Here is a 27,946-nt window from a genome sequence, read left to right on the forward strand (position 1 = left end):
TTGTGTGTGTGCCTCATGAAGCGCGTTCTCCGGTAATTCATTAAAGCGCATGCTGACGCAGCCGGCCAAACGTGATTAGAAAGGCATTTTACTAAATATTTTTTTCTTAACAATACATTTGTAACGCAAGTAACTTAATTTTATTGACACCAGTAACTGTAATCAAATTACATAAATTTAAAATGTAATGAGTTACATTACTGCGTTACCGCGAAAAGTAATTAGAATACAGTAACGCGTTACTTTGTAACGCTTTATACCCAACTCTGGTCATGGGTAACTGAAAACGTTTGCTTTGCATGATTCAGCATCCAATGGACGGTATCAAGTGCACCTTTAAAATCTGAAATATGGGCCAACCATTTTAACTTTGATTTAGATGTACCTGAACACTTTATACTATTTTAAAAATGTATACAATCTGTTTGTTTTTTTTGTCAGTAAGAAAACAACACCTTGTTCCCATACACATGTGCAAGAACTTTTCATACCCCTATTTGCAGAATATCCCTAACACATACACAGTAAAGCTTCTGGGAAAAGGTACCTACACTACCTGTAGGCATTTTTGGATGCAGGCCGAGGGTCAAACTTCAGGAAGATGATGCACATGAGGAGGTCACTGATGGCAGGAGTTTTCAATCACAGTGAGGTCAGAGCTGCTTGGTGCTAGTGGAAGAGATGGAAGAGAGAATGAGACAATGGCTGCATCCAAATCACACACTTCCCTACTATTTAGTAAGCGAAAAACTGTATGTGATAGAAGAAGTATGTCTGAATTAACAGTATAAAAGAGTAGACAAAAAGTACCCGAATGACCTACTTCTTCCGACAAGAATGAATTGTGCGCATATGATGGACACTTTACTATGCCATGAGGACACCTAAGAGGATTTATGAATGGCAGTGAAGCGACACAACTGACACTGGTAGGTCACATGACAATGACAAGATGGCGAATGTAGTACAGTACATCCAGATTACATTCATACTACACACATTCATACTATAGGGAATTATTTTTTTTAGCAGTTGTGAAGTAATTACTTATTCAAAATAAGTAACTATTCAAGAGAGTGTGCGATTTCAGACGGAGCCAATGGATTTTGAATAAAAAGGAGACAAAAGTAAACTAGTAAGCCAGAGGAAAGCCTTGGAGGGTTTCAATCACACAAACACTATTCCATCAACAATTCTTACTTAAATCTTACAAAACCTCAATCTGAAGATAAATAAAATGAAACTGGTATCGATTAGACCGATAGTGCAGCTATAAATATATATCAGACCACATGATAACACTACAATCATTGTCTCCTACCTGTCTTACAAGACATATTGTGCTGAACAGCAATGAAGACATGAAATTCACATTTGTTTTAATGTGAAAGTAATCATTATAATAGAATCCTGACCCTGAACATCTGTTTTATGAACACCGTATACATGAAAAAAACATTAACAGGATAAATCGAATCATTCAATTTCTTTCTGGTAAGTTAGCTATATTCTGACAGTTCGAGTTCAGAGTAAGTAACAATAACGTTATGCGTTTTAAGATACTATTATTATTATTAGGTGTATAAACGTATTACGTTAGACAGATAACTGCTGTCTTTGTTCCACAGTGTGCTTTATTCACTGATAATGATCCTGTAGGTTTAATGTCAGGGTTATGTCAACTGAGAGAGGCTGATCTGACAGCAGGCTAGCAGTAAATTAGCATAAAACGCTTGCTAACTGGTCGGATAACTTGAAGACAGCGAGCAATAACGAAAAAACATTTGGGTTTGTTTTCTCTTTGGTTTATAACAGATATTATGCCACTTACGGATCCATGTGTTGTTAATGATCACAATCGATTGTGCCGCTACTCGGAAAGCTAACTTTGAGCACAGGCTAATTCTTCACTGTACAAAGGGCTAAACCAACCTCGCTTTGACGTCAGCAGAGGATTACGTTTTGATTGGCTGAAACTAGACCTAAAACTGAGGACTGGACCCCGCCCACAGACTTTTATTTAGCTTTTAAAACATAAACATAAAAACATAACTGATCAGAATTCTAATCGAGCTCTCTTGTTGTCAACTGTAAAAAATGTTTTTATGATTTTATGAGAATAGAATCTATTCTATTCTATTTCCATATTAAGTTGTTTATTAAACATTCACATATTATTGAATTATTTAATATTCATTTAAATGGTATGTTGAACGTATAAAATTTATATTCAAATATTATTATATCTGAACAAGAATAACAAAGTTTACATTGTTTTTGGTCATGAATTCTAAAACACTTGTTTAGCATTATTAATCAATATGTGATTAAATATTTTGACAGCGATTTAACAATTGCAGGAAAATAGGGACAATTTACATTTTCCCCAAAGACTGAAATCGAGATTTTATTAGGACATTTCAAATAGTAGGCTACTGAAACTCTTTATTATATTGTTAATGAAATTGAAAGTGCCTCCTCGGTGTGGTCCGTGTATTTGTTGGTGGCGCTGGCATTACATGGCTCTGGGCTCTGGCAACCAATAGGAATAAACTGACCTCCCCCCATTATCAAACTGGAAATCGGAATAAATTAAATAATTATTATTTTAGATTATAGCAAGTAATAAATAACCTAAATTAGGTAATTAATACACACAAACAAAAAATCACAGATCAGCACTAAACTGTGTAAAGCTTATGTTTGACCTATGAGATTTATTTATTTGCACATTTTATTGTTGTTCATTGACATTTCGTAATTTCTATCTATCTTTATTTATATATATTTATTTGTTTATTTTTGCAGATTTGTCTTTTTAAAACACGTTGCACTATCTCTGTAGAGTCTGTATCAGAGAGATATTGCGCTGTACTGTTGTAGTAGTGTGCAAAGCCAGCCTCGGAAGAATCCAATAACACTGACAGGGTTTTTGTTGTCTAGATGGAAAGCATCGTGGCACGTCCAATTTTTAAATTTACGATGAGACATATCCTTTGAATAACACGGCTGATTCGAAAAAGTACGCAGTGAGTTTTCTCGCGGAGATGCGTGAAGCTAACCGTGGAATCATCCGCTGATACTGTTGACAAGTTGAACTGCTGCTGCTGGTGCTGCTGTCCCTACACAACTCACTCAGAGAGGAGACAGGTAAGATTACTCATTCTTTGGCGCAGCAATATTCGTTATCTGTGATCATTTAAACTCGATATTATAACTTATTTCACAAACCCTATAGGTTATGTACTACTCAATTCGCGTGTACGCGTAGGCTATCTCTGATCGAGCGATTCGCGTAGGCTATTGACTATAAATCTTTGAGCAGTTGCTCGGCTCTAATTGCAGAAACATTACATACATTTTTGTTTTTGTGCGTTTGCAGATATCTCATTGTGAATTCGTGATAGTTTACTTTAAATAATTTGAAGATGTATCACTTGGCTACAATTGGTAGGATATTTGTCTTCGTTGTTTTGAGGCAGCGCGTCATCATGCTTGATAGTAACACGCGCACTCGTGAAATGCAGCCCTTTAATTCGATCTTGCTCGGTTTTTATTATGATTGTGATGCACGAAGGAGCGTTTTTCAGTGTTCTCACACCCAGAGGATCAAATTAAAGGGAATTATTTTGAATTATGCGAACAGATATTAATAAATTGTTTCTGGTGGTTTGGTTACTCATGAGAACTGAATTACATTTCAAGGCTACTGGGCTTTTGGCATTTGTCAGAGAAAGGGGATTCCTGGTGTCAGTGCATATGGCGCGATTTCAGGTGTAGCAAAGATACAATTCTAATAGAAGGATTTTTCTGTTCTATTTTATGCATCGAGTAGTAACGATCTTTTAGAACGGCTTTTTATTTTAATGTATTCGAATAGGCCTAAACCATTATCAAAGTATCGTAAATTATAAATGATATAATCCACACTGGGGGTGGGGGTGTGCCCACACTGCCCAAACTTTAGCCTGCATTAGTAAATAATCATGGTGGGTAGCCTAATTAAGTTTTAAAATTTCACACTGTAGGCTACTGTGAATTTGTAAACAGTAACGTTCTTATTAGCATAATCATGAGGTCAGTAACATTGATTGGACGAACATATCTGACGTTCGCGCGACCTGTTTTAGTAAGCGCTTCTTTGATAAAGTGTGAAATGTAGACGCTGAATCTAAACAGCGTTTGGAAGTTTCTGCTACAGTTCAAACCGAAAATGTTTTAATGAGGTAAGCGATGCTAAGTTTATGATTAGGTGGCTGATGTTTAACAACTCCGTGTAATCGAAATATTTCACTCTGTAACAAGTTATAGTTACCTTTGACGGTTATTATTTATCCGATGCTAAGTTAACTCAAATGATTAAAAACGAAAGTCTTGGTTCAAAACCCAGTGTTAAGGTCTGTTGTTCACAACAAGAACAATACGGTAACTATAATAAATAATAGCGTCCACACCAACGGACGTGTAACTTATATTCTCTGTGAACACAATTGCAGCGCGCGCTTTAAAGTCCGGTGAATTTTGATTGGCTGTACATGTTTTTTTTATCGTTCGTCAGCTGAAAATGGCTGTGATTCGAAATATATCGTTTATTTTTAAAAGGGTTAAATGCAATGTGAAAAGACAGCTGGAGTGAGATGTGATGTGCATTTGCTGTGTCGTATGAAGTAATACAAATAACTGCCATTATCAATTATAAGGTTATATTTTATGTTCATTTTTTGGAGATGCTTTCGTGTAATAATCAATGTTCAAATCATCAGACTAGTTGGGGAGTGATCAAGCCTCGTATTCATTATCCCTTCATCCTTTAGTTAGTTAGTGTGATGTATATGTGCAACTTTGCATGTTAGCTAATTAATTCTTAACTTGACATTCACTTTACTAGCTGTAGGCCTACTGTTTTATTGACAAGGCTCAGTGTCATATTGATAACATGTTAACACAATTTTGTGATCTATTTAAATTTTCCTGTTCTTTAAAAACTATTTTACCCCAGTTGAGTTGGGAGCTTGTTAAATTAGGCAGTGCTGTCATTCATGGCACATTGAGCAGCTTTGCTTGTCAGGAGAATTTCAGATCTATGCAAAGAGCTACCCTTTGTTCCATTTTATAATTTAAATAAGTCGTTCATGTTTTTGAAAACGTTTTAATGTAATTCAAGGATGGAGGCTGTCACATTTGTTTTGCTGCTTCTTGCATCAGGAGAGACTTTGGTGCATTTATAGAGCTTCATAAAGCAACAAAACAGTGTTGCAAAGCAGGTCAGTGGGGAGCATATGCTTATGTTTTTATTGCTCTTCAGCATTTTGCAGTTCATCACATTGTGATGTTGCTTCAGTCAGATGGATGAGAGCTGACAGAGCTGAGCTTGAGTCTGCAAAAAGGGCTCTTGTACAGAGAAGACAGGATGACCCTCAAGGTATGTTCCCATTGGCTGGTAGCTTCCTGCGAAGTGGACTTCACAGGGTATTCGTCAGGAAGTGAGTAGGGAATTTTAACTATCAGTAATTTTAGGGCACTATAAGGACAAGAAATTTGGCTCAAATAAACAAAGTGATAAATAGGTGAGGGTCCAGCAGCTTAGTTCTACTCAATTGTGGTTCCTATGCGATAGTTCGTTGTTATAAATTGACTGTCAATGTGAAAATTGTTTTGCTGCTTAAAATTTACAATTACAATTGAAACACTTGAATTCATTATATAAGTGTGTGTGTATATATACATTAATACAGCCTATGTATATTTTAGGGGTATATTACTAATATATATATAGGCTGTATAATGTGAAAGAAGAGTAATTTAATGTTAGTTTTTAATAAATATCTATCTATCTATAAATTACAGAAACGTCTGTCTGTGTGTGTGTGTCTGTTATTCGCATATTTTTCAAACCGTTAGTCCGATGGATTTCAAACTTGACAGGTGTCTTGCTACGGGCACGAGTAAGTGCAGAGCCAAGTTTGACGTTGTTTGGATTAGAATTGCAAAATATATCGGTAAAAGAAGCACATATTGGCTTTTGCCGCTGTAGCCGCTGGCCACTCTGTTTCACACTGCACACTGAGTGGCCACTCCCCAAAATAAACATTCTGACATTAGAGGGTTGTGGTTTAAAAATATCTGAATATTATATTTTATTTACGGCCATCATTTGTAGTAGCCTATTCACAAACTGTCTGAATCGTCGCGCTTATTCATTTTTGGATGTTATCTGAATCTGTAAGTCAGCTACACTTTAATTCTGAATATTATGTTTTATTCTGGTGCGCTTAACGTTATCGTTTTCTCAGAGTTTAGGCTCCTGTGTAATAGTAGCCTAGGCTATTCAGCAACTCAAACATACCAAACCAACAATTACTAAAAACACACAAAAACATATTTTGCACGGGCATTGCACTAGTCTATCTATAAATTACTGGAACGTCTGCCTGTCTGTATGTCTGTGTATCTGTTATTCGCATAGGCTATCTCTTGAACCGTTAGTCCGATGGATTTGAAACTTGACAAGTGTCTTGTTACGGGCACGAGTAAGTGCAGTGCCAAGTTTGAGGTAGTATGGATTAGAAATGGAAAAGATATTGTTAAATATATCGGTAAAAGGTTGTGGTTTAAAAATAAACATTCTGACATTAGAGGGTTGTGGTTTAAAAATAAACATTCTGACAAACACTCTGTCAGCTAAACATTAAGTCAGCTACTCTGATTATTATATTTTATTCATGGCCATAATTTGTAGTTGCCTATTCATAAACTGTTTGCTCAAGCGTAGCGTTTTTTCGGAGTTCATTGTGTAGCCTGATCCCTGAATCGTCACGCTTATTCATTTGTGTGGATGTTAACTATATCTGTAAGTCCGCTACACTGTTTACTTCTGAATATTGTATTTAATTCTGGTGCGCTTAATGTTATCGCTACTGTTTAATAGTAGCCTATGCTATTCACCAACTAAACATATCCTATTAAATGCGTTCACAGTCTCTTTCACGGCCATCATTTGTTGTAACCTATTCACAAACTGTTTGCTCAAGTGTAGCGTTTTCTCGGAGTTCACTGTGTAGCCTGCTCCCTGCGACGTGTAGTTCAATTTTCCATATTTAGTTGTATGACATGTCAGTATCAGTATTTGCTTTCTACCATGCACAAATTAAAATGTCACTGAACTTTTGCTGTTTAATTTTAACAATGAGCACTCAAACACACCAAACCAACAATTACTAAAAACGCACACAAAAAATGATTTTGCATGGGCACTTTACACTAGTTAATATTAATTTACTTATGTCCTCTGTTTAGTGTATAGTATGTTGCAGAGACATCTATATCTATGTTTTATTTAGCCTGGGGGGGTCAGTTGCCTTTGGGGTCCATATAATGAGAGGGATTGTGTGGATTATTTTTTATTTTTATCAACTTTTCATATCTCTCTTGTAGAATATGGAAATCATTATAAAGTTTTAGAGTTTGAGCTACTTTGATGGGTAGTCTCTAAAGCTTCTATTTTTCTCTCACCATCTCTTTTTTTCATGATTGTCTTGGCCTTGACTGTAAGGCTCCTGTTCTTTGGAACAATAACTATGGAATGTAAATTCCTCAGTGCCTCCTGCCTGGAACTCAAGAGTAATTTCATGTTAATGAAGTGTCTTCATTATGTAAGCTTTTCTTTGAATGAATCTCAATTTAGGGCTGGTTCTGTGATGTACACTCATACACTAAGGCTTTGTTCACAGTGCACACAAATCCATTTTGGTTTTCAAATCCGATCTTTGGTTCTGATGGTCCTTACTGTCATTTTACATATGATTTGATTCACTTGTTCAGATGTAGTGTAGTTTAGTCTATACCTGGTGTGTCTGCATTGGTTGCTATAGTAATGATGTAAGTGTCAGCACGATTCTGAGGAAAACTGCTCATGTTTATCTTGACATCTCACCTCCACAATGCTGAAATCACAAGATGCACGAGAGAACATAATTGATGTAGGCATTTTGCACACTCATGCCGTCATGCGTACTGTGTCTTAAACCACTGACTAGTTCACTATTTACTTCACTACACAGTGAATGTTACACAGTGAGCAAAGAAAGGGTGTATTCTTACAGCCCAGAACAATATTGCATCGTACTTTGAATGGTTAAACAAACGGCTTCTTTAAACTTATCTGGCCGTTTAGACCGTGATGTTACAATAAAAAAAAAATTTGATTTCATAAAAATGTTGTATGGCAGCAAAAAATTGTCTTATTTGTAAAAAGAAATCTTACAAATTATATATATATATATATATATATATATATATATATAAAATGCTTCATGTCTGAACAAAGCCAATTAATAGTGTTGGTTTGCACTTTGCAGTCATATTAAAATGTGTTAACGTTTTGTAGCTGTTTATGTATCCAAACACTGATGGGAAATGTGCCAAAATGTAAGCAAATCATAGCTGTGGCAATAATCATACCTAACAATTACTTGTTATATATACATCGTGATCCGGTATGATAACAGTGAACAGTTTTGTCGGGTTGTTTGATTATCTTTGAGCGAAACGGCCATTGGATGAAAAGGGACAGTGAGAGGTTTCCCTGTGAGGGTGAATGACTCTTTATGGGCACACACCTGCTTGATAGCTCTGCTTGCCCCCGTCTCCCTCAGGCCATTTGGTATGCTGCAAAAATCAACCACTGGGCGATACTGATTCTCCTTGGCACAGTTTGTGGCACCTGCTCTGAATAATCCTTCCTGATAAATAGCCTTTTTTGGTGGCATTTCAGAGCAGAGCATCAGTGTTTTTTTGTCCTAAATAACATTATTCTAGGTTTATCAACTGATAAATCATGTAAAAGGATTTGTACACTACACATTTCCGGGGAGCAGGAAATTGGTATGTAGAGCACACATTTCTTTTGTCTGTGCTGCTGTGGGACTGTTTGTTGGATTGAGAAGGTCTAACAAATGTCAGGCCTACTTCAGCTTTGAGGAATGGTGTGGGCATACAATTTGCTTCTACGTCTTTAAAACAAGTTTTCATTGCTCATGCAATAGTTAAGTAGGCTGTTTTAAGATTTTGTCAGTTCAACTGTGTACATTTTTTAAAATAATAATAGTTCCCTTTGGAAAGGCATAAGTTAGCTTACGCAATGGCAAAACTCCTTTTTTCAAGAATATTGAAGCAATTTTTTTAAAGCGCAGTGCAGCTGCACATCATACATACAGCTGCACAGCAGATATACAGCTGAGCGCCTGATCATTGGCTGTGCTGCGGCAACTGCACCAACCTATGGCGAGTCGGCTAGGATGCGCGAACCAATCAGAATGCTTCGCGTCCGCGTGCGTCAGAGCCTCCCAGAATGGGCGTGGCTTATAGCAACATAAGCCCCCATTTCGCCATAGAATTCAGATTTAATCTCCTTAAGCAAGTTTCACTTTGCTGACCTCCGGATGAGAAGCATCGCCCGCCGTCGAAAAGCCTTCAGCGAAACAGACACCTGCTGAGCAGTTCTAAGGATGGTGGCTTTCTGGTTTTCAACTGGATGCCGCTTTCAGCCTGCTGTTCTGCTGTGCCATCCAGCGCGCAATATCCTATACCAAGCAAATGGTGTGTTCGCCGTTGCGACTTACTTTTCTTAAAGAATAATTTCTAGGCGTTGTTTCAAATGCCTCGGGTCTCCTGCGCCTTGTGCAAAGGCCCTCTCTTCGGGATCGTCACATCGTCACATCCTCTGCGCTTCCTGTCTGGGCCGTGACCACTCGGAAGCTGCACTCGCTAAGGGTGGCTGCCCGAAATGTGATGAAATGGCGTTCTCCAGCCTGCGTTCTCGTCTGGCTACCTTCGCCCACGACGATCCCGCGCCACCCGCTACACCTTTTCCTCTGATCGAGCCGTGCAAGAAAAAGCGCCGTGCACAGAGGATGCCAGAGTGGATAAACACGAGCGAGCACACAACCGGCCCAGTCCCCCGCGTGCCTCGCTCTCTTCCAGAGAAACACTGAAGCCAGTCCTATCTACTCAGGCGGACCAGCGCCCCTCTCAGCAAGCGGCCGGTCTTGTCTCTTTTGGTGGATCAGACGAGGAAGATGAGAAGGATGACAGTGTTTCTCTCACTGCATCCGAATGCGAGGAATGGGTGGGCTCCGTGACTGACCCCGCGGCCTCAACATAAGCCAGCGCGAACGATGTGAGAACCAGCTTTGGCGCAGAGCTTCTCCTTGTGCTTACTAAGGCCGTTGAAGACCTCGGGCTCAAGTGGTCTTCGCCCAAGGAGCCCACGCACAGCAGGCTGGACGAATGATTCCTTCAGGGGCGCCAACAAACGAGGCTACTCACTACAGTTTGCTCACAGAGCCCTGCTAGAAAGCTGTGGTCGAGACATCGGTGAGAAGCGACGCAGCTCACGTCCTTCGCACCAAAATGTCAATACTGTTAGTGAAAGAGGCTGTAGACCCAGTCCCTTTATCACTAAGCAAGTCAGGCTTTCACAGTCGATATTTCCTCGTTCCAAAGAGAGATGGTGGTCTCAGGCCCATCTTAGATCTCAGAAACCTAAACAAAGCGCTTTTGACGCGCCCGTTTAGAATGCTGACAACCAAACAAATCCTTTTGAGATTCGCCCGGGGGACTGGTTTTTTTCAGTGGATCGGAAAGATGCTTACTTTCAAATTCAGATTGCACCCCATCACAGGCCATTCTTGAGATTCGCCATTCGAGGGGCAAACTTAGCATTACACAGTCCTACCATTCGGGTTATCCCAAGCACCTAGTACGTTAATGAAGTGCATGGACGCAGCTCTCTCCCCCGCCTGAGACAACGGGGAGTGCAAGTGTTGAACTACCTCGACGATTGGCTGGTGATAGCCCAATCGGAGGCACAGTTAATAACTCACAGATCCTGGCTCCTCAGCCATCTAGAATGCCTAGGTTTCAGTATCAATGCTTCAAAAAACGCACTGTCTCCCAGCCAGAGTATATAATTTCTGGGAATAGTCATAAAGTCTATACAGATGAGAACGTGGTTGACGTCAGAGCGCGCGCTTGCCATTCCGTGTCTAGCGGCATCATTCAGAGCAGGCACTTGCGCTCCTCTCAAGAGATTTCAGAGGATGTTAGACCTCATGGCCTCAGCATCATCAGATGTCCAGTTGGGTCTACTGTATATGCGTCCTCTCCAGCACTGGTTAAAAACCTGTGTACCAGCTCATGCGTGGCGATCTGGCCACTTACGCATCAAAGTGAACCACGACTGTGTCAGAGCCCTGGCTCCTTGGAAAGCAGCCGACTGGTATCAATCCGGCGTGAGTATGGGTGTGATTTCGAGGAGGAAAGTGATCTCGACAGATGCTTCCAACAGAGGTTGGGGGGCCCTATACGAGGGCAGGCCAATCTCTAGCCTTTGGTCGAGCCCGGAGAGGTGCCTACACATAAATTGTCTAGAGATGAGAGCAGTCGCTCTATCACTAAAAGCTTTTCTCCCATACATAAAAGGTCACCACGTCTTGGTCCGGTTGGACAACATGGTTTCCTATATAAATCTCAAAGGCGGTCGAGCAACCTGCACTACATGGCCAAACACCTCTTGCTAAGGGCTCAGCTCAACCTGCGCTTGCTAAGAGCGGCACACGTGCCAGGCATTCTGTGCCAGGCATTCTGAACCAGGGTGCGGATATGCTATCCAGAGACAATGTTCTCACAGGGGAATGGTCTCTTCACCTGCAAATGGTTCAGATGATATGGAGCATCTTCGGCGAGGCAGAGGTCAACCTCTTCACCTCAGAAGACAACGCTCGTTAACAAACATTTTTCTCCAAAGACAGGGACGCGCTGGCCCAGAACTAGCCACGCCGCCCGCTGTACGCATTCCCGCCGGTCACAATACTACCTCAGGTCATCGTATGGATCAGAGAGAGCAAGTGTGCAGTGCTCTTGGTAGCCCCGCTCTGGAAGAACCAGTCATGGTTCTCCGAGTTGACAGCTGCTGGAATCAGCCCCATGGCCGATACTGCTGAGGAGATACTGCTCCTCACGCAGGCGAAACGGGATGATCTGGCATCACCGTCCCGACCTGTGGGCCCTCCATGTATGGCCCCTCAATGGGTATCCGGTAACTTTTTGGATAAGGTGCTAAATACCATTAATGACGCGAGAGCTCCTTCAACCAGGCATCTTTATGCCTCTAAAATGGTCAGTGTTCTCCAGCTGGTGGACAGCGCGGAACCTGGACCCCTACTGATGTGGAGTAACAAGGGTACTTTCCTTTCTACAAGAGCTTTTGGACGCGGGTCGCACCCTCTCCACGCTCAAAGTATATGTGGCGGCCATAGCAGCATTTCACGCTCACGTGGCTGGGCAATCACTGAGAAGAAACGACCTAGTCGTGCGCTTCCTCAAGGGGGCCAGAAGTCTAAACCCGCCTCGACCATCACATACCCTTCACCATACCTAGAGATTGTCATGGGGTACTTTCCATAAGATCATCTCTCAATAAAAATCAAACCAGCTATTAGGCTAACTGAAATAAAACCATGCCAAACTCTAGGTATGGTGAAGGGTATGTGATGATGTGGGGATAGTTTTAATTCCATAGGCCAAACTTTATCAGGATGCATAGTATCCTGGATCCATGAAATAACTGGGCTTTAAAAATAAAAATCTGCCTGGCTCTATGGGAATTTAACATAGGGGTGTCCTGACTCATGCACCCTGTATTTTAAGGAAGAACACTATTTTATTTACGATACATTATTCATTCACAAAGAAAATTGGTGTCCTTAAACTTAAAGGTTGCATTTTTCCTCATTTTTTAAATTAAGGCATTAAGATCAATTTCCAAAAGAAGAATTTTTATTCCTCTTTTTAGTCAACTTTAACATGGGTGTGTTCACTTATGCTAAGCACTGTATATGGAGTAGTTGCCCTTTTACAGACTTGTGAATTGTTTTCCATGTCGTGTGTAGAGCAGAGATGCAGATATTTACAATGTTTAAAGCTAAAGTGTGTGTTTTGTTTTTTTTGCAAGTAATGTCACCCGAAGTTATGATTTTTTTAAAACAAGTTTCCCAACATTTCCCCATTTTCAGTTGGTCAAGCAAATAATTATACACAAACTTGCAGCATTGGAGTTGTAATGTAGGCACTGGGCAGGACATAAATGGTATAGGTACTTACTAGAGTTTCTGAATATTAAGTCAAGTGGGTACAGGAGAAAATATAGAAAAATTACACACTTTATCTTTAATCTGTGGCACAGTGTAAGTTAAGATGTTCAGATTGTTCTTTCTGAACAAATACAAATAAAATGTCCCTCGTTAACTGTTGAGTGATAGGAAGCGACTTTCATTTGATGCACTTAAATGTTACCAATGAACAGGTGGTTAACAGTACATGCTTCAGATTATTGTTTTTCACCATGGACCTTCCCTCCATAGCGCAAAATGCCTTTACCTCTCTTGAACTAAATATGATGGTGGGCGTTATTTGACAATAATCTGATTATGTAATTTATTGACTCAGTGGTGTCTTGCTGTGAAGCTATGAGATGATACAGAGAGATTCTTTAAAAATGCATTAATCAATCATTTGATATTGCAGGTAATTTATTGTCTATTCAAAAGAATTCTGTTCTGAATAGCATTGTCATTTTAGACTTCCCCAGCTTCACAGTTCTGCTCTTGCACAGCAAAGTCACCATCCATCTGTCCTCAAGTTCTCGTATGAATGATATTGGATAACATTTTAACTCCTGTGTTTGGACTGCACCCAACTAATCCTTTTTTCCCAATCCCTTCTGCTCTGCACTGTGCTGGGACAAGGGCTTGATTTATGAAAATGTGATCTGGTGGAAATTTCCAGTCATTTCCCAATGCTCTTCTCATTTCCCAACCCTTTCTCCCGTCACTCGCTTCACATCCTACTTGGCTGAGGAGACTCTTCCTGTCATACTTGACCCTGTTCCAGTGACAGCGTCCAAGCAGGCTGGTGGGACTTGTCCTGTGGTGGATGTCATGGTGTGTGTGGATTAACCCTGGCTTGATAAGAGCTGCTTAATTGTAATCACTGGAACATCCAGGGAGGTTAAACACTGCACTGTGTGCCTCAGGACAGGAACTAAATAGCTGATGTTATTCACCAGGCTATACCAGAGAGGGCACCTGCAGAGTGGCATATTTGTGCAAAGTGCTGATATTTCAGGATAGGTGATGTTTGGAATGATCATTTATTAGTTCATAGTTTTAGGTCTACATGATAAAACCGATAACCATCTTGATGATTTTGCGCAAAAATTATTATCACGATTAATCATTGTCATTTTAGAAATTTCTTTTTACATTTTATCAGAATTATTGCATTTCCATAAGCACAAATCCAGAGAAAATTAACTTTACCTCAACTAGTTTCCTGATGTATTATTTATCTGGTAAATGAACACTCTTTAAATTATAAAACCTGCTACATCTCTTCAAAAATAAACCAGTGAAATTCCTAATATTAACAATTCCAAATTATGTTGAGCTTTTTCTATTAAAAATGAATTTCTATTGAGTCTTTGTAGTCTAGAGATTTATCTTCAGAAGTAATCACTGAGGTTTGCTTGCAGATTTATTTGCGCTCTTATAAATGGCTCTGTGTGAAAGAAAACCGACTGGTTGTATTACGCTTTTATTTTAGCAAAATGCCACATTAGAGAAGATTGCTAAACTCCAATGTGTACATGTTTGCTGGTGTTTTATTTTCCCTTCAGTGTGGAGAAAGTGCATGCACATGGTTGCCATGTTGCGCAGAAACATTGGGAAGTGAAACACTGGGCTGAAAATAAATCCATTTAAGAGAAACGCTTTGACTGGGGCATTTAAACTCTTGACATCTGGCAACCGCAAGCATGACAGCTTGTTACCAATGCAAGATAACTGGAATGTCAAAGGAAATAAAATAAATAACCAGCTAAAAATCATGATCACGATTAAAATATGATTGATTGATATTGTGCAATTCTAGATTGAAGCAAAACATATTTTATCATATAATTATATATTTGCTTATGTTGCCTGCAAAACCTTTTATTTCAAGAATGAATTTTTGAACCCTTAAACCAAACTTTGATGTGGCACCCTTCTTTGAGTTGAGAGAAATTGTCTTTTTGTTAATGATGTTTGTATGCGTTGTCTGTTTGAGGAGAGGCTGTGGGAAAGGAATGTCCTAATGATCCAGACTGCTTTGTTGGAGCATGACCCAGAGCCCCAGTGTGGCACGCCTGATCTCTGCCCTCCCTGACATGGATCTTCTCTCTGAGCTGAGATAGGCAGAGTGCTCCCAATGGTGTGCCATTTGGATATCTGGCCAATAATTAGTCAAAACTTACTTTCATGTTTTCAAGTTTTATCATTATTTAGAGCTTGTTTCTCCTCCTCCTTGAGTACCAAATTCAATTATGATGTGAGAAATTACTTTTTGGAAAGGTTTGTTTAATTAGCAGTGCCCTGAAAACACTCTGCTCAACATTGCAAAGCCACACGCTCTCCAACTCACCACAGCCGTGCCAGAATTGCTGGGGATTAGCTAAGACTTTATTTTGAATACATTTCAAACACCAGCTCTCATGGTCTGGAGGTTTGCAGTTTGGTCAAATATAGATGGCCTTTCTATGAAAAGCCTGTGACTGGTTCATGGAACGATCGACACTAAAATGAGCCTAAAAAGTCTGAAATGATCAGGGGGCCTTGTTTAAATAAATAGACTTGAGGTGCCATTTCCTTATTGGTATCTTCCTTAATTCTTGACTTCCTCATTAATTCTTATCTCCGAATATGTGGGAAAAGATTTTAAACACTGAATAGACTTTAGCCAATTTCTACAGCCAGAAATTTGTGGAGGTCCATAACAAGTTGCATTTGCAGGTTAAGCCCCAAGTGTTCAAGGCACATGTGTGAGTTGAGCGAACAAAGTTTGCACAGTTAGCCCCTACAGATTCACATAGCAATCCCAGTAAAATACCAGAAAATTACCAGAAAAACTTTTCAGGTAAATACACAAATGTTCACACAAGCAACGATGTTCTGTCTTTTTACTGGTAAATCAGTTCTGTCAATTTACTTTTATCAGAAGTTGTAACATTACTAGTCCGTCTAGCGCATGTTTCCATGGAAAAAAAATGTAAAAGCAGCGGAACTTACCGTAAACAACTCCGACAGAGCTATATGATTTCCCTAAAGCAAACTTCTTACGTCTATGGTATTTTTGTAAAGACTGTATTCGTGAAAGGAGCTGTTATACACACTATAGGCCTTAGTTTAAACAATGTCAAGTTTGGACTGGAGGAGTTTTTGCGACGCAATTGGCACAATAGTTTTCTTTGCATTGAAGTTTTGAAAGTGTAAGAATTTGATTTCTCATGATGATATGACCATGTGATCATATCACTATGGCCAGGTGTCAATACAGATGTCCCGATTCACAAGATCTCAATTCAATTCAAGATTTTCTATTCAATGATTCAATTTTCACTCGCCCCACCACAAAAAAGTAATAAATGTATAAAAAAGTTATTGTTTTTGTTGTTTTTGACCCATGTATCCTTGTATTTTTAAAATTGACACCAACATTTTAGATACGGCTGAAATTTAACAATTTCAATACCACAGCTAAAACTACTAACTAATATAAATTTCGAAGATTATTAAAGACAAGTAAACAGTCATTAATAAAAAAGAACAAATAATCAAACTACAACATTAATTTGATACATTCAAATTAAATAATCAGTGGTTTTCAGGTTTTTCTGGTAGGTCTAACAGAAGCTGTCTGGTACAGAAATTGAATAAAGTAATCAAATGTAAAATAACACTCCATATAATCTTCACTATATAAATTAAATAAAAATTAATCCTTCTTAAAGTAACAAAAGTTTTTCAGTGAAGAGCGGTAATTGATTTCTTTGTCTTTTATAGTTTGATTAACATTAAAAACAGACAGCAGCAGGAATATTAGGCTGCTTAAAAATTAATGCAAGGATCCAATATACTGATGCACATGCATTGTTTTCTTTACAGTTTATGTTCACTTTAAGCCATAACCGTCAATAGTTACTTTGATACGTGCCAAGACGGCCATTTTGAGATCCATTTGTTTGAATTTGTCAGTTCAGGCACAAGATATGAAAGAGAATACATTTTTTTATTTGCATGCTTTCTGAGCTTTCTGTTTGGAGCTTCGGATGTGTGCGGAGGTGCGCACACAAAACTTCTCACACAATGCGATAGAGTTCTCTATTGCACTTTGAAGACTAAAATGTTATACTATAGATTGCATGGACACGTGTTTAAGGATCATATTTTAGAAACAGGGAGGGGAGCTAGGAGAGTTATATATTTTGCTAAGAGGTATGTGTGGGGTGCAACATGTTCACTGAGCAAAGATGTTCTAATGATGATGACACATCAAATGTGTACAGTTGGCATGTTATTTACAAGGAAAGGAATGTTTTTCAACTGATGCAAATGTACCACAAATGTATACACCGAGGGATAGTTTCTTAATTTGGAAAGTGGATTGTACCATGTGTATACATGAGGTATACGTTCCTTTTTAAACATAACATATGCAGCATGTTTTGCTACCTTACAAGGAAGTTGTAACTAAGTCCCTCACTGGTGTATATAAGCTCAACCCTTACTGTACCACCCCAGAGAAACATAGAGGCATTACCATTACAGCTGGCATGATGGGGTAGGGGATAGAGAAATGGGGAACAGAGAAATCTGAAATGAAGACCACATCTCATGTACTGTTAGGGATGGGAATCGAGAAGCTGTTCCACTCGAGAACCGGTACTAAGTTTTACGATCCATCAATATTGTATGCCCTCAAAGTTAACGATTCCTCTTATCGATGCTCCTGCTCCTGCTCCGAGTCCCAGCCATAATATACAGACCGGAAACTCACAACTTTCCCTTTTGTCCTTTATCGGGCACCATAGCGCAACGTCCAAGCTATTTGAGCAGAGAAGGTAATCATGGAGGGGAAAAGATGATCTAAAACTTGGCTTTATTTTACTAAACGAGACAAATTATGCCCGTTTCCTGTTTGCAATAACAGGGTTTTTCCTGCATTGAATTTTTTATGCACCCGCCAAAGCGAATTTTTCTCCCGCCAAAGTCTTATTTGACCGGTGAGTAATGTAGATGAACTGCTGCGCTTGTGACAGAGCACGTTTAAAGCTACAATATGTAAGAATTTTGCATTACAATATCCCATAATCTCAAGGCCAGTGTTATATATTTTGTTAAGTTGATTACTTACAATATCCCAAATGTTTCCAACTATTTTTAACTCATGAGAAAATTGCGATTTTAACCAAGGACACGGGGCGTTACAGCAGGGGGGAGCTGGGAGTCGCCAGTCAATTGCGTCATATCCCAGTTACCCTCGGTTTCCGCTCGTACAGCGTGGAGTCCTTGACAAATGCGGAAGTTGTAGTTGTAGCGACAGTAGCGTCTATCAAGCTACAAACGTTAGCTTGTTTCGTGCAGTCGTTACGGAACACAGTTATACTTTACCAATTGCAGCTGGTTCTGTCGACAAAGCATGCTTAATTTTATATTTTCCAAATGTAGCACTCGTTAATAGTTATGTTTATGTAAGGGAAGTATTATTGCTTTAGATTTGTGTTTAGTTTATTGACATTGTTTATCACGTCTGATGTTTATGGTCATGTAAATAAATATAGCATGTGTTATACATAAAGATTAATCAGTATTTTGGCAAATGATGTGGGTATGTTCGAATGTACTTTTACAACAATTGTTTAGAACACGTAAAACTGCACAGCATTATCACAATAATGAATTCGACATACAGTAACATCTATGAAAACCAATTTAGTATTAAACCTTACTTTTCTTGCGGTTAATTCATTTTAATTAAATAAAAGTGTGATGAGGTTCTAGAGTCATGAAGGAAGAAGACAGGGGTCTGCGTGACTGGGACTCGTACTTTATTAAAATAAAACAAAACAAACAAAAGTCGCATACAACGCGCATTCACCGTGGCAACCGCGATGGCACCAAACAGTTCAAAAATGAGAGCTCGGATCCACCTGTTTTCTTTCTCTGCGTCAAATTTTCTCTCCAGTCTCTCTCTCTCGTTCCAGCGCGCGGCTTATAAGCGCTCTCTCCACGCCGATCACTGCAATAAGACACAGGTGTTCGTCATCTGCACTTGACCTACTTCCCGCTTGTCTCTTCTTTCTCCCATTACAGACCACGCTGAACCACACCACCCTCGCCACAAAAAGCATTTCATTATAAAAAAAAAAACTCATCCATGAATATGATTTTTCGATTCCCGTCTGACTGATTTACCTCCACGGTGGAGTTTAAAACGACAGTTCCCATCATTCCACGCTCCTTCACATCGTCATCAAGCTACGCCGTTGTTGTTGTTTGGAATGTAGCGCCCTCTAGCGGCAAACAACTCTTGCATATTGTACCTTTAACTGAGAGAACGAGCAGAGAGAGAGAGAGAGACCCGGTTGTGCGCGCACACTCACTTCAGAACCAGGCGAAAGTGTAAACAAGACTTCACCATCTCCACACTAAGCGCTGTCTTGCTCTCTCTCCCTCACACATATTAACCAAAATAAATCGACACTGTTAAAAGGTCGGAAGACCAAAGTTTCATGTGGAGCATTTGGAGATTTTGTTTTCCTGAATTACCGCTGGTTGTGAATTGTGCTAAAATAAGTTACCTTATCTTCTCTGAAAAGCGTTCCGCACATTCAGCTAACATAAAACAACCCTTTAAAGAAACGGGGAAAAAAAAACGATCCAGTGATGAAATGTTTTCTTTGTTGACACAAATCTTGTGGTATGTCCATGTCCTAACTGCTGGGATAATCACACAACGCGCATGACACGTCCAATTCGCAAACTAATGACTAATTTGAACCGTTTAATTTAATGAATGGTTAAAACGTCTGATCTTTCCAACACTGAACTCACCAGACATCTGAATCGGTGTATAACTAATCTCGGTAACACTTTACAATAAAGTTCCATTTATTACATAAAAAGTACAGTTTCCTTACTCAAGGGTAAGCTTAAAAACAAATAAAATAACTTTTTTTCTTTTTTTTTGCTGAAAAAGCATATGACTATTTTCCACACAGTGCTAACAGGAATCGATAAGAGAATCGTTAAAGAATCGGATCGATATGCAGAATCGTCAGTGGCATTTATACTGATAAAATCGTATCAATTCCCATCCCTATGTACTGTAGCCTTATTCTTTTATGCCTGTTTCTCTCATATGTGTCTGATACATGTATAACATAATAAATAAGAGATCTCCTGGCAAAAATATCTGGTGTAGCTTCCCTGATTCATCAATAATGGGGAAAAGCATTATTTTCAAATCTACACTGTTAAATTGGCAAGGCTTGAAAATAATAAACAAATGCTAAACTTTCGTGACCATGCAGCACTGGTCCGATCGGGACAGTGAAGCTGCGTTCACACGACCAGTGACAAAGCGACACGATACCATTCATTTCAATGGAGAGCGGGCGATTTCCGGTGACACTAGCGACAGTGACTGTTGGCGACTGGATGGGGCGTGTCCAATGAGGCGAAAAAGTTGAGATACTGAATGTTCAACTATGGGATCAATATCCCGCCAAATGTATGCGGCCACGGAACAAAATATAATATTTTGTGTGCATTCCAAATGTTGCAGTTTGAGTTTCATGTAAATTAGGGCGGGCTTAAGCGTCACCATTGGTCAACTAGTTCTAGATTGACAGCTCCATCTCTAGCCAATCAATCGAAGCGGGGAGTTGATGTCACTCCAATGCGACTCGCGCTACTGATGTTCTCTCGTAGCTACAGGTGAAGATAACCATCAGCTCAGCTGGCAAAAATCTTTCCGTGGCAGGACACCGTTAAACTGTGTGTGTGCCTGCAACTCGACCTGTTCCGTCTACCTGGCGATTCGTTATCGTTAAATCGTCACCCTAACGACGGCGACCTGTTGTGTCGTCAGTTGACAGTTGTGCCTGTCTTACGATCCATCATATTCACCTTTAAAGCCCTGGCCTTACTTCTGGACCTTGCACTGTGAGCGTCGATCTCCGAGCCACACAACAGTGTTTTAATTAAGTCTTGAGTCTTGAATTAATTTACCAGGCTACCTAGGCTATATGATCGCTTAACAACAACAATTAAGAAAATATTTGAGGATGGCATATTTAACTGTAACAGATCACCAGGTAGGCTGTGCGTTTTTTTTTTCCTTTTACAAAGGCTAAATGTTTATTTTAAATTTTAGTTGTCTTTGTTCTTTGTTTTACATACTCTGAACTGTACCACAAATGCCTTTGTATTTGTCTCGTACTTTTTGCACTGTATGCCTTGTCTTTAATGGAACTAAATAATATATATATATATATATATATATATATATATATATATATATATAAGATAGGCTGTGTGTAGCGTTGAAAGGTCAAAGTCCTAAATTCTTCAGACGGGTAAAATGGCCGTTTTTAACTTAATTTTTGCAAAGAAATATAGTTTTTCAAAACTGCATGATGTTTTAGAGCTGCCTAGCATATTAACATCATCAGCCAAGTATTGTTTAACACCAATTACCAGTGTGCTCATTAAAATGTAGGCTATCTCAAAAAAGAGGAATTTAATTATTTGTAGGCTATATGTCCAGAGTTCAGATAGCTTTACTTCTTAAAAGTCCTTGTAAAGTTTAAAATAAACTGTTGTCTTCCCCTGTACGAGTTAGCATCAGTAGCGTGAGTCGCATTGGAGTGACGTCAACTCCCCTCTTCGATTGATTGGCTAGAGATGGAGCTGTCAATCTAGAACTAGTTGACCAATGGTGACGCTTAAGCCCGCCCTAATTTACATGAAACTCAAACTGCAACATTTGGAAGAGCAAGCGCAGAACATGGAAAGAAGAGCGAAGAGAAAAACAGCACAAGCGTACAAAAAAATTAATTATGAGCAGAAAATGAAAGAGAGCGCAAAGTAAAGAGTTATAAAACCAAGGAAAACATAATTTTAAAGAAAGCATGAACATGTAAGACTGGAAAAACTGGAAGGACTTTAAGAGAGGGCCACTCTCTGAGAAAACAAAGGAAATTAACATTTGAACTCCCCCTCATGCACTTGAGACGAAGGTCTCACCTCCCTCATCCTAATCTACATTTCTCTCCCCCATTCTTCATCCTGGCAGAGATCGCCCAAACTCACACAAGAATCTAAATGGTTTGATGTGAATGATTATCATCGAGTTTTAGACATATTTGGTATTATTTGAAATGTCTCGGTGCGACTGGTACAAATGTCTCATTCCCAAAGAAGTAAACCAAAAGGTAATAAAGTTCTTAGGAAGTTTAGAAACATCTTCCACACTGGAGGGTGTGTCTTTGAGTTAACACCTTCTGACCATTCGACTGAATTCTAATTTTCCACTGCTAGCAAATGGTGACTTACAGGTAAATTTCCACGGTAGATGATTTAGATTTGAAATGAGGTCTGGGTATATAATGAAACGCAGCGAGAACTCTGGCCTTTTCTATATTTGAGATGGGCCCGTGAGGCTGAGAGTTGCGAGACTCTCAGCCTCACGCATTTCCTGTCGGGTAAACTTTTTCCTCTTTATTCTAGAGCATTTGATGTTTTGCATTGATTTTCCTTGAATTGATTATGAAATCATAATGCTACATTTACCTGACATATTAAATTGTGACATTTGATTATTCTAATTGACTTTGACATTATTTTCATTCAAGAGTTTAAAAGAATAGTAAAACATTCGCTCACATTTAATGATGCACAGATATCATTAAAGCCTTTTCATTTATGGAGTCGGATGAAATAACGAGAAAATACATATGAGAAAATGTATTGCATTTAACCAAAAATACTTTGCAGCGAGAAAAGACAGTAACACGCAAAGACCTTCACCGCTAATTCGATTACCGCCATTGGATCGAGCTAGACGGCCTTACAAACACAAGTTAAAGTTTTGTGAAAAATATTTTTTTAATTTGTTTAAAGTTTTTATTCATGCTTGTTATTTTTTGATTCACGCTTATTATATTACTTATTAGATCTGTGGCCGCAATACATTTGGCGGGATATTGATCCCATATTCAACTTTATGCAAATGAAGAGCGAGTTTTGGGAGCAGCAACCGATAGGAGTGAAGTCAGTGGAACGCACATGATCCGTCACACTTCAGTGCCGAGTCCGACCGAGGCAAGAATGAGAAGCTCATTTTGTACATACGGTGGTACTTGCCAGGCTGACTCAGATTGTCGTGAACCCAGATTGACCAGCATTTTTTCGTTTGCTGCAGTTAAATAGCCGCGATGGCAAAGAGCACTATTTGTTTCTCGTTCATCTTTATTATGCCTTTTATGTACTGATTCCATTTATATTTAGACTTTTCTTTCCGAAATGTTTGTTTGTAGCGACAAGAAAACTGATTTGTTCTACAATATGGAGTAACATCCGTGAATGTCACTTACAAACATAGGCATGCAGTAGTGGGAACGTCCACTAGCAACCTCACTGCCAGCCACTGGTGACCTGCAGCGACAAAGTTGTTCAAATTTTGTGGAAATATATATAGGAAAAAATATAGATTTGTGGTTTTTGAGAATCGATATTGAATCGACCACATTTTAAAAAACGAATCAAAAAATCTTTTTTTTTTTTGCGTCTAGTCCTAATGACCAGGATATTTTGCTTGTCTTTGGTCCCCCTCCCTTGCATAGTGCACAAACAAAACATTATTTTAACTGTAACATCTTATTGCAGCCTCTCTTTTCTTAAAAATGCATCTAGTGAAGGTCTGAACATTGCCTGTCTCACATTAAATCAATAATTGCAGAAAGCAATTTTTAATGAAAGGATGTTTACCGTATCACTCCCCTGTTGGATCTGTGGCTTCCCACTGTATTGCAGGGACATGAAGAGCTCTTGATGCCCATTGAAGTCTTTTAGCAGGAGACAGGATTGCTGAGCTACATGCAGGTTTGGCTGAATGGTCTCATAAAGAAGCTGTCAGATAAATGCTTTTCTGCTAATGCTTAAGACTGGGCAGGAAATGAAAGGAAGCCTCTGTCAGAGGCTGGATGTGGCAGGATGAACTGCCAGCTTTCTTATCACTGTGTCTTTATGCATGTACCGGTTTCCTTGGCAAACTCTGAAGCCTGGTCCAGTGTGTGCTGAGGAGAGGGGGAAATGAAGAACGCTGGACCAGCTGGACATGAATACTAGTGGACGACTGGATATAGAGGCGTCACATTTGTGATTGTGAATTTCCCACTACAGGACAGTGTGTGCTGACGGTGTAAACCTGGCAGGACTGGGACAGTGCAATCTTGAAATATTGGTACTTAAGATAGTGATGTTTCATTTAGAGGTTTCTCAGATGAAAACTTTGATCTTAAGTGTTTATTCTTTTTTAATTATTAAGGAGTTCGTTTTCATGCAGCATGACAGTTTATGAGTATTATAATCTTTAAAGTGAAAATAAGGTTAATTAGCAAATGGTTGAGCAACTATTTGTCCTTCCACTCATCTGAACACAAACATAAATGCTGAAAAGCACAAGCTGTCACAGAAACTGAGAGAGCGGTGCCTGCCAGAGGTCATTACAGAGAAAAGAAACATTATCTGACTACCTAGCTAAATGTTGAATTGAATTTTTGCTTGGCTAAACAAGGATTCAATTAACACAAAAATATATCAGATAAAACACTGAATCATAATCACAATATACACTACTGTTCAAAATATTTTTTTCATCAGAAATTCAGTAAAAACAGTAATATTGTGAAATATCATTGCAATTTTAAATAACTGTTTTCTTTTTATATTTAAAATATAATTTATTCCTGTGATGGAATCCATTTTCAGTGGCCAGAAGTCTTTCTAATATGTTGATTTAATCTTGACTGTATTTTACTGACAAACTTCGAACAGTAGTGTAGGTAAATGAAATTATAAAAAGACATCCATATTCAGGAAAAAGTTTGATACCTATTGAAATGATGGAGTTACTTAAAGCAACACTAAGTCAGATATTTTACCTCAAAATAATGTTTCCAAAATCGTTTCAGTAGGCTGCTGTAGGCTAAATTATTTACGAAAGCGGTTATGGACAATTCCGCTTCCAACCTGTAGGGCGACCGCAGATTAGAGTCTAATTAGATTAGAGTCTAATTGTCTTGTTTCTGCAGAACTCAACTATAAATTCTGGTGAGTGGAAGTAGATCATAAAGTTGATGATCTGACTGAATTGTGGATGAAATGTGACATTTTATCATAGACTAATGGGTTTGTATGGTGTTTGATTTAACTTTAGACTTGATATTAATGATATTAAATGAGTGCACATGTTCTATAATTGTTGTTAAGAAATGGAGAGACAAAAATGATCATTTGCAGTTTTAGGTCTATTTAATGTCAATGTTTTTTTAATGTTCAGTGGCAATTATCAATTTGATCCTTATAAATCATAATTTTTATTTTATTTTAATACTGGCAGTTGATAGTTTGATATTGGCCTTGATGGTGCTTGATATCAGATTGAAAAGAAGGTGGTATCACCCTTCACTAAAAGACAGATGTGCATATAGAAAGAAATGCACATCTATAGAAGACTCAGAGAGCAGGTTAGAGAGCTCATCTGTCATGCAGCCACAGGAAATGACTCTTGCTGTCTGGAGTTGCAAGATTTTTTAAGCTTCTGTCAAGCTGACCATGTTCCCAATGTCAAATATTTTAGCCAAATCCTGTCTGGTTCATTTGCATACTGTTTTCCTTATTTACTGCCAAACCAACTAAAAGTCTGTTACTTCAGCACTGATGAAATGCATTGTGACTTTTACTGAGGCATGCTAAATTAGAATGGAGGAACACTATATATGCCCATGTGTGAAGATTCAGACCATGAATCATAACATAGTCTGCCATCAGTCTTTTTTGTGCACAGGAGTACATATACTGGACACATCTAGGACATTGTTTATAGTCTTGCAAGTGTGTCAGTATAGGAACAAATATAATACTCTTATATCTGAAGCAGTTATATTTGTATTGGAAAAATCTTATTTGAAAAGTCTGTCATTATTTAATCTTCCTCATGTTGTTCCAAACTTGTGTTATATTTTTTGTCCATGGAAAACAGAAATATTTGAAAAAATCATTTGAGCTCCTTTGAAAAAAATATGGCTTTAGGACGAAGTAAAGGTGAGTAAATAATGACAGATTTTTTTTATGTTTGGCTGAACTGTTCCTTTAAGAAATGTTTTATTTGTTAATAATATAAATGCAGGACCATCGATTGTAGCACGACTTGTGAATCCTGCATCTAGCTCCTAGCTTTTGCATTATGTAAAAGTCAGCCCTAGTGTGAACTCATTCTCCTGGCATTATTGAGAGAAATATTGTTTTACGGCCAGGATAATCTCTTCACTTTTCTGTTCTATCTGTTCCAAAGGCCAGTAGCCAATTCACAAGTCTTAGGGCAACAAAGCTCAGTTTACTCCCAGTACGGGTGAAGGATGGTTTGGGAAAGCTTCCCAAAAGAAGCTTTCTAACTTAAACTCACAAAGCTGGGTAGAGAAGGGAGCGGGTAGGGCGAGATGGAGGGACAATGAACAGAACAGTGAATCAGTTGGAGCAGGAGAAAAACAAATAAGGAACAACCACAATGAAAGACCGATTTATAATAAGGTTTATGATAGAAAGATCATCATTTATATAGTGCTAATGTTGCCATAACCACAGAGTCAGCTGACTAAGTTGCTTAGCATTACACCCCAGTGTGTAACTGCAGTGTTTGCTTTTCTAACATATCTGAAAATATGCCTGGAAAACTTTCTTCTCATGTTGCTAAATTTAAATGGGAATAATTTGTCCTACACTGTGCATGTATGTAAGGTATTTTTGAATCTGATCTGTGAAAGTAGTTGGTTTACATGGCAATACTCTCTCTCTCTCTCTCTCTCTCTCTCTCTCTCTCTCTCTCTCTCTCTCTCTCTCTCTCTCTCTCTCTCTCTCTCTCTCTCTCTCTCTCTCTCTCTCTCTCTCTCTCTCTCTCTCTCTCTCTCTCTCTCTCTCTCTCTCTCTCTCTCTCTCTCTCTCTCATTATAAAGAATATTTTGGTCAATGTCTATGTGGTGTAACCGTCAAAACTTTGTACCAAAAAAGTTTCTCTTGTGTAAAAAAAAGGTGAAATTCTCAATAAAACACCATATCAGTTAGTTTGGCATAATCTTACATTAGAACTATTTAACAGTAAATAAAAGTAAATGGAACACCATTGTTCTGAGTATTATAATTAATTTGGGGAATCATGAGAGTCAAGTCAAATTCCTGAAGTTTCAAGGTGGTGTAAACACCATTCAAGGAGTCATTTTGTTAATATTGTGTAAGAAGACCATGTGACAGGAAATTATATCTGAGACGGACCCCCGGTGAAACTAACTGCTGCATGCAAATGTTAGTAACTCTCTTTAAAATGTGAGATAATTTGACAATTTTAGGGTATGGTCAGGTATTCTTAACCCTTGTAAACTGTACGATTTCTGTGTACACCCTTTATGGAGCGGGTCAAATTGACCCTAATTGGATTCAATACAATTCCTCAAAAATCACACTATGAAAAACAACAAAGATTTAGATACAAAAGTTATCTAAATCTTGTAAATATTGTAGAAACTTTTAATATCAACATTTGTCAAACATTACAAAAACATTTACCTGAAAATATGATTTATGAAAATGTTTTTAAACCATTTTTTAAAACACTTTTGTTTTGACAAAATTGGAAAATAAACAGTAAACTGACTTTTTTTGCATATCATTTTTTTTTACGTTTTTATTTGTAACGTTTTTTTACATTTCATGCTTTGAACATCGTAACTGAA

At 38.6% G+C, this 27,946-nt stretch overlaps 2 protein-coding genes across 18 annotated transcripts in view; one reads left to right on the forward strand and one right to left on the reverse strand.

Annotated features, from left to right (window-relative positions):
- Window positions 1–24,058, reverse strand: part of tango2 (transport and golgi organization 2 homolog (Drosophila)) — a 49,081-nt gene extending 25,023 nt beyond the window's left edge. For 2 of the 3 annotated variants that reach the window (XM_077240994.1, XM_077240992.1), the window contains exons 1-2: window positions 1,832–1,949; window positions 557–669 (exon numbers count right to left, since the gene is read on the reverse strand). In XM_077240994.1, coding sequence (XP_077097109.1) covers window positions 557–612 — 56 coding nt within the window. In that variant the 5' untranslated portion in view covers window positions 613–669; window positions 1,832–1,949. Of the gene's footprint in view, window positions 1–556; window positions 670–1,831; window positions 1,950–23,927 lie in introns of those variants that run through there. The other variant, XM_077240993.1, reaches the window with a different exon arrangement.
- The window catches only part of arvcfb (ARVCF delta catenin family member b), a 236,940-nt gene continuing 211,862 nt past the window's right edge, over window positions 2,869–27,946 (forward strand). For 4 of the 15 annotated variants that reach the window (XM_077240963.1, XM_077240970.1, XM_077240966.1 and 1 more), the window contains exon 1: window positions 2,935–3,150. Coding sequence is in view for 5 of the 15 variants with exons in the window: in XM_077240971.1 (XP_077097086.1) it covers window positions 5,350–5,422 (73 nt within the window). In the remaining 10 variants the exon portion in view is untranslated. Of the gene's footprint in view, window positions 3,151–4,100; window positions 4,227–5,192; window positions 5,265–5,305; window positions 5,484–27,946 lie in introns of those variants that run through there. The other 11 variants (XM_077240971.1, XM_077240976.1, XM_077240973.1 and 8 more) reach the window with 11 other exon arrangements.

Source organism: Siphateles boraxobius, unplaced genomic scaffold (assembly GCF_051911475.1).
Source record: "Siphateles boraxobius isolate OS27281-9 unplaced genomic scaffold, OSU_SipBor_1 24, whole genome shotgun sequence".
In the NCBI taxonomy this organism is placed as follows: domain Eukaryota; kingdom Metazoa; phylum Chordata; class Actinopteri; order Cypriniformes; family Leuciscidae; genus Siphateles; species Siphateles boraxobius.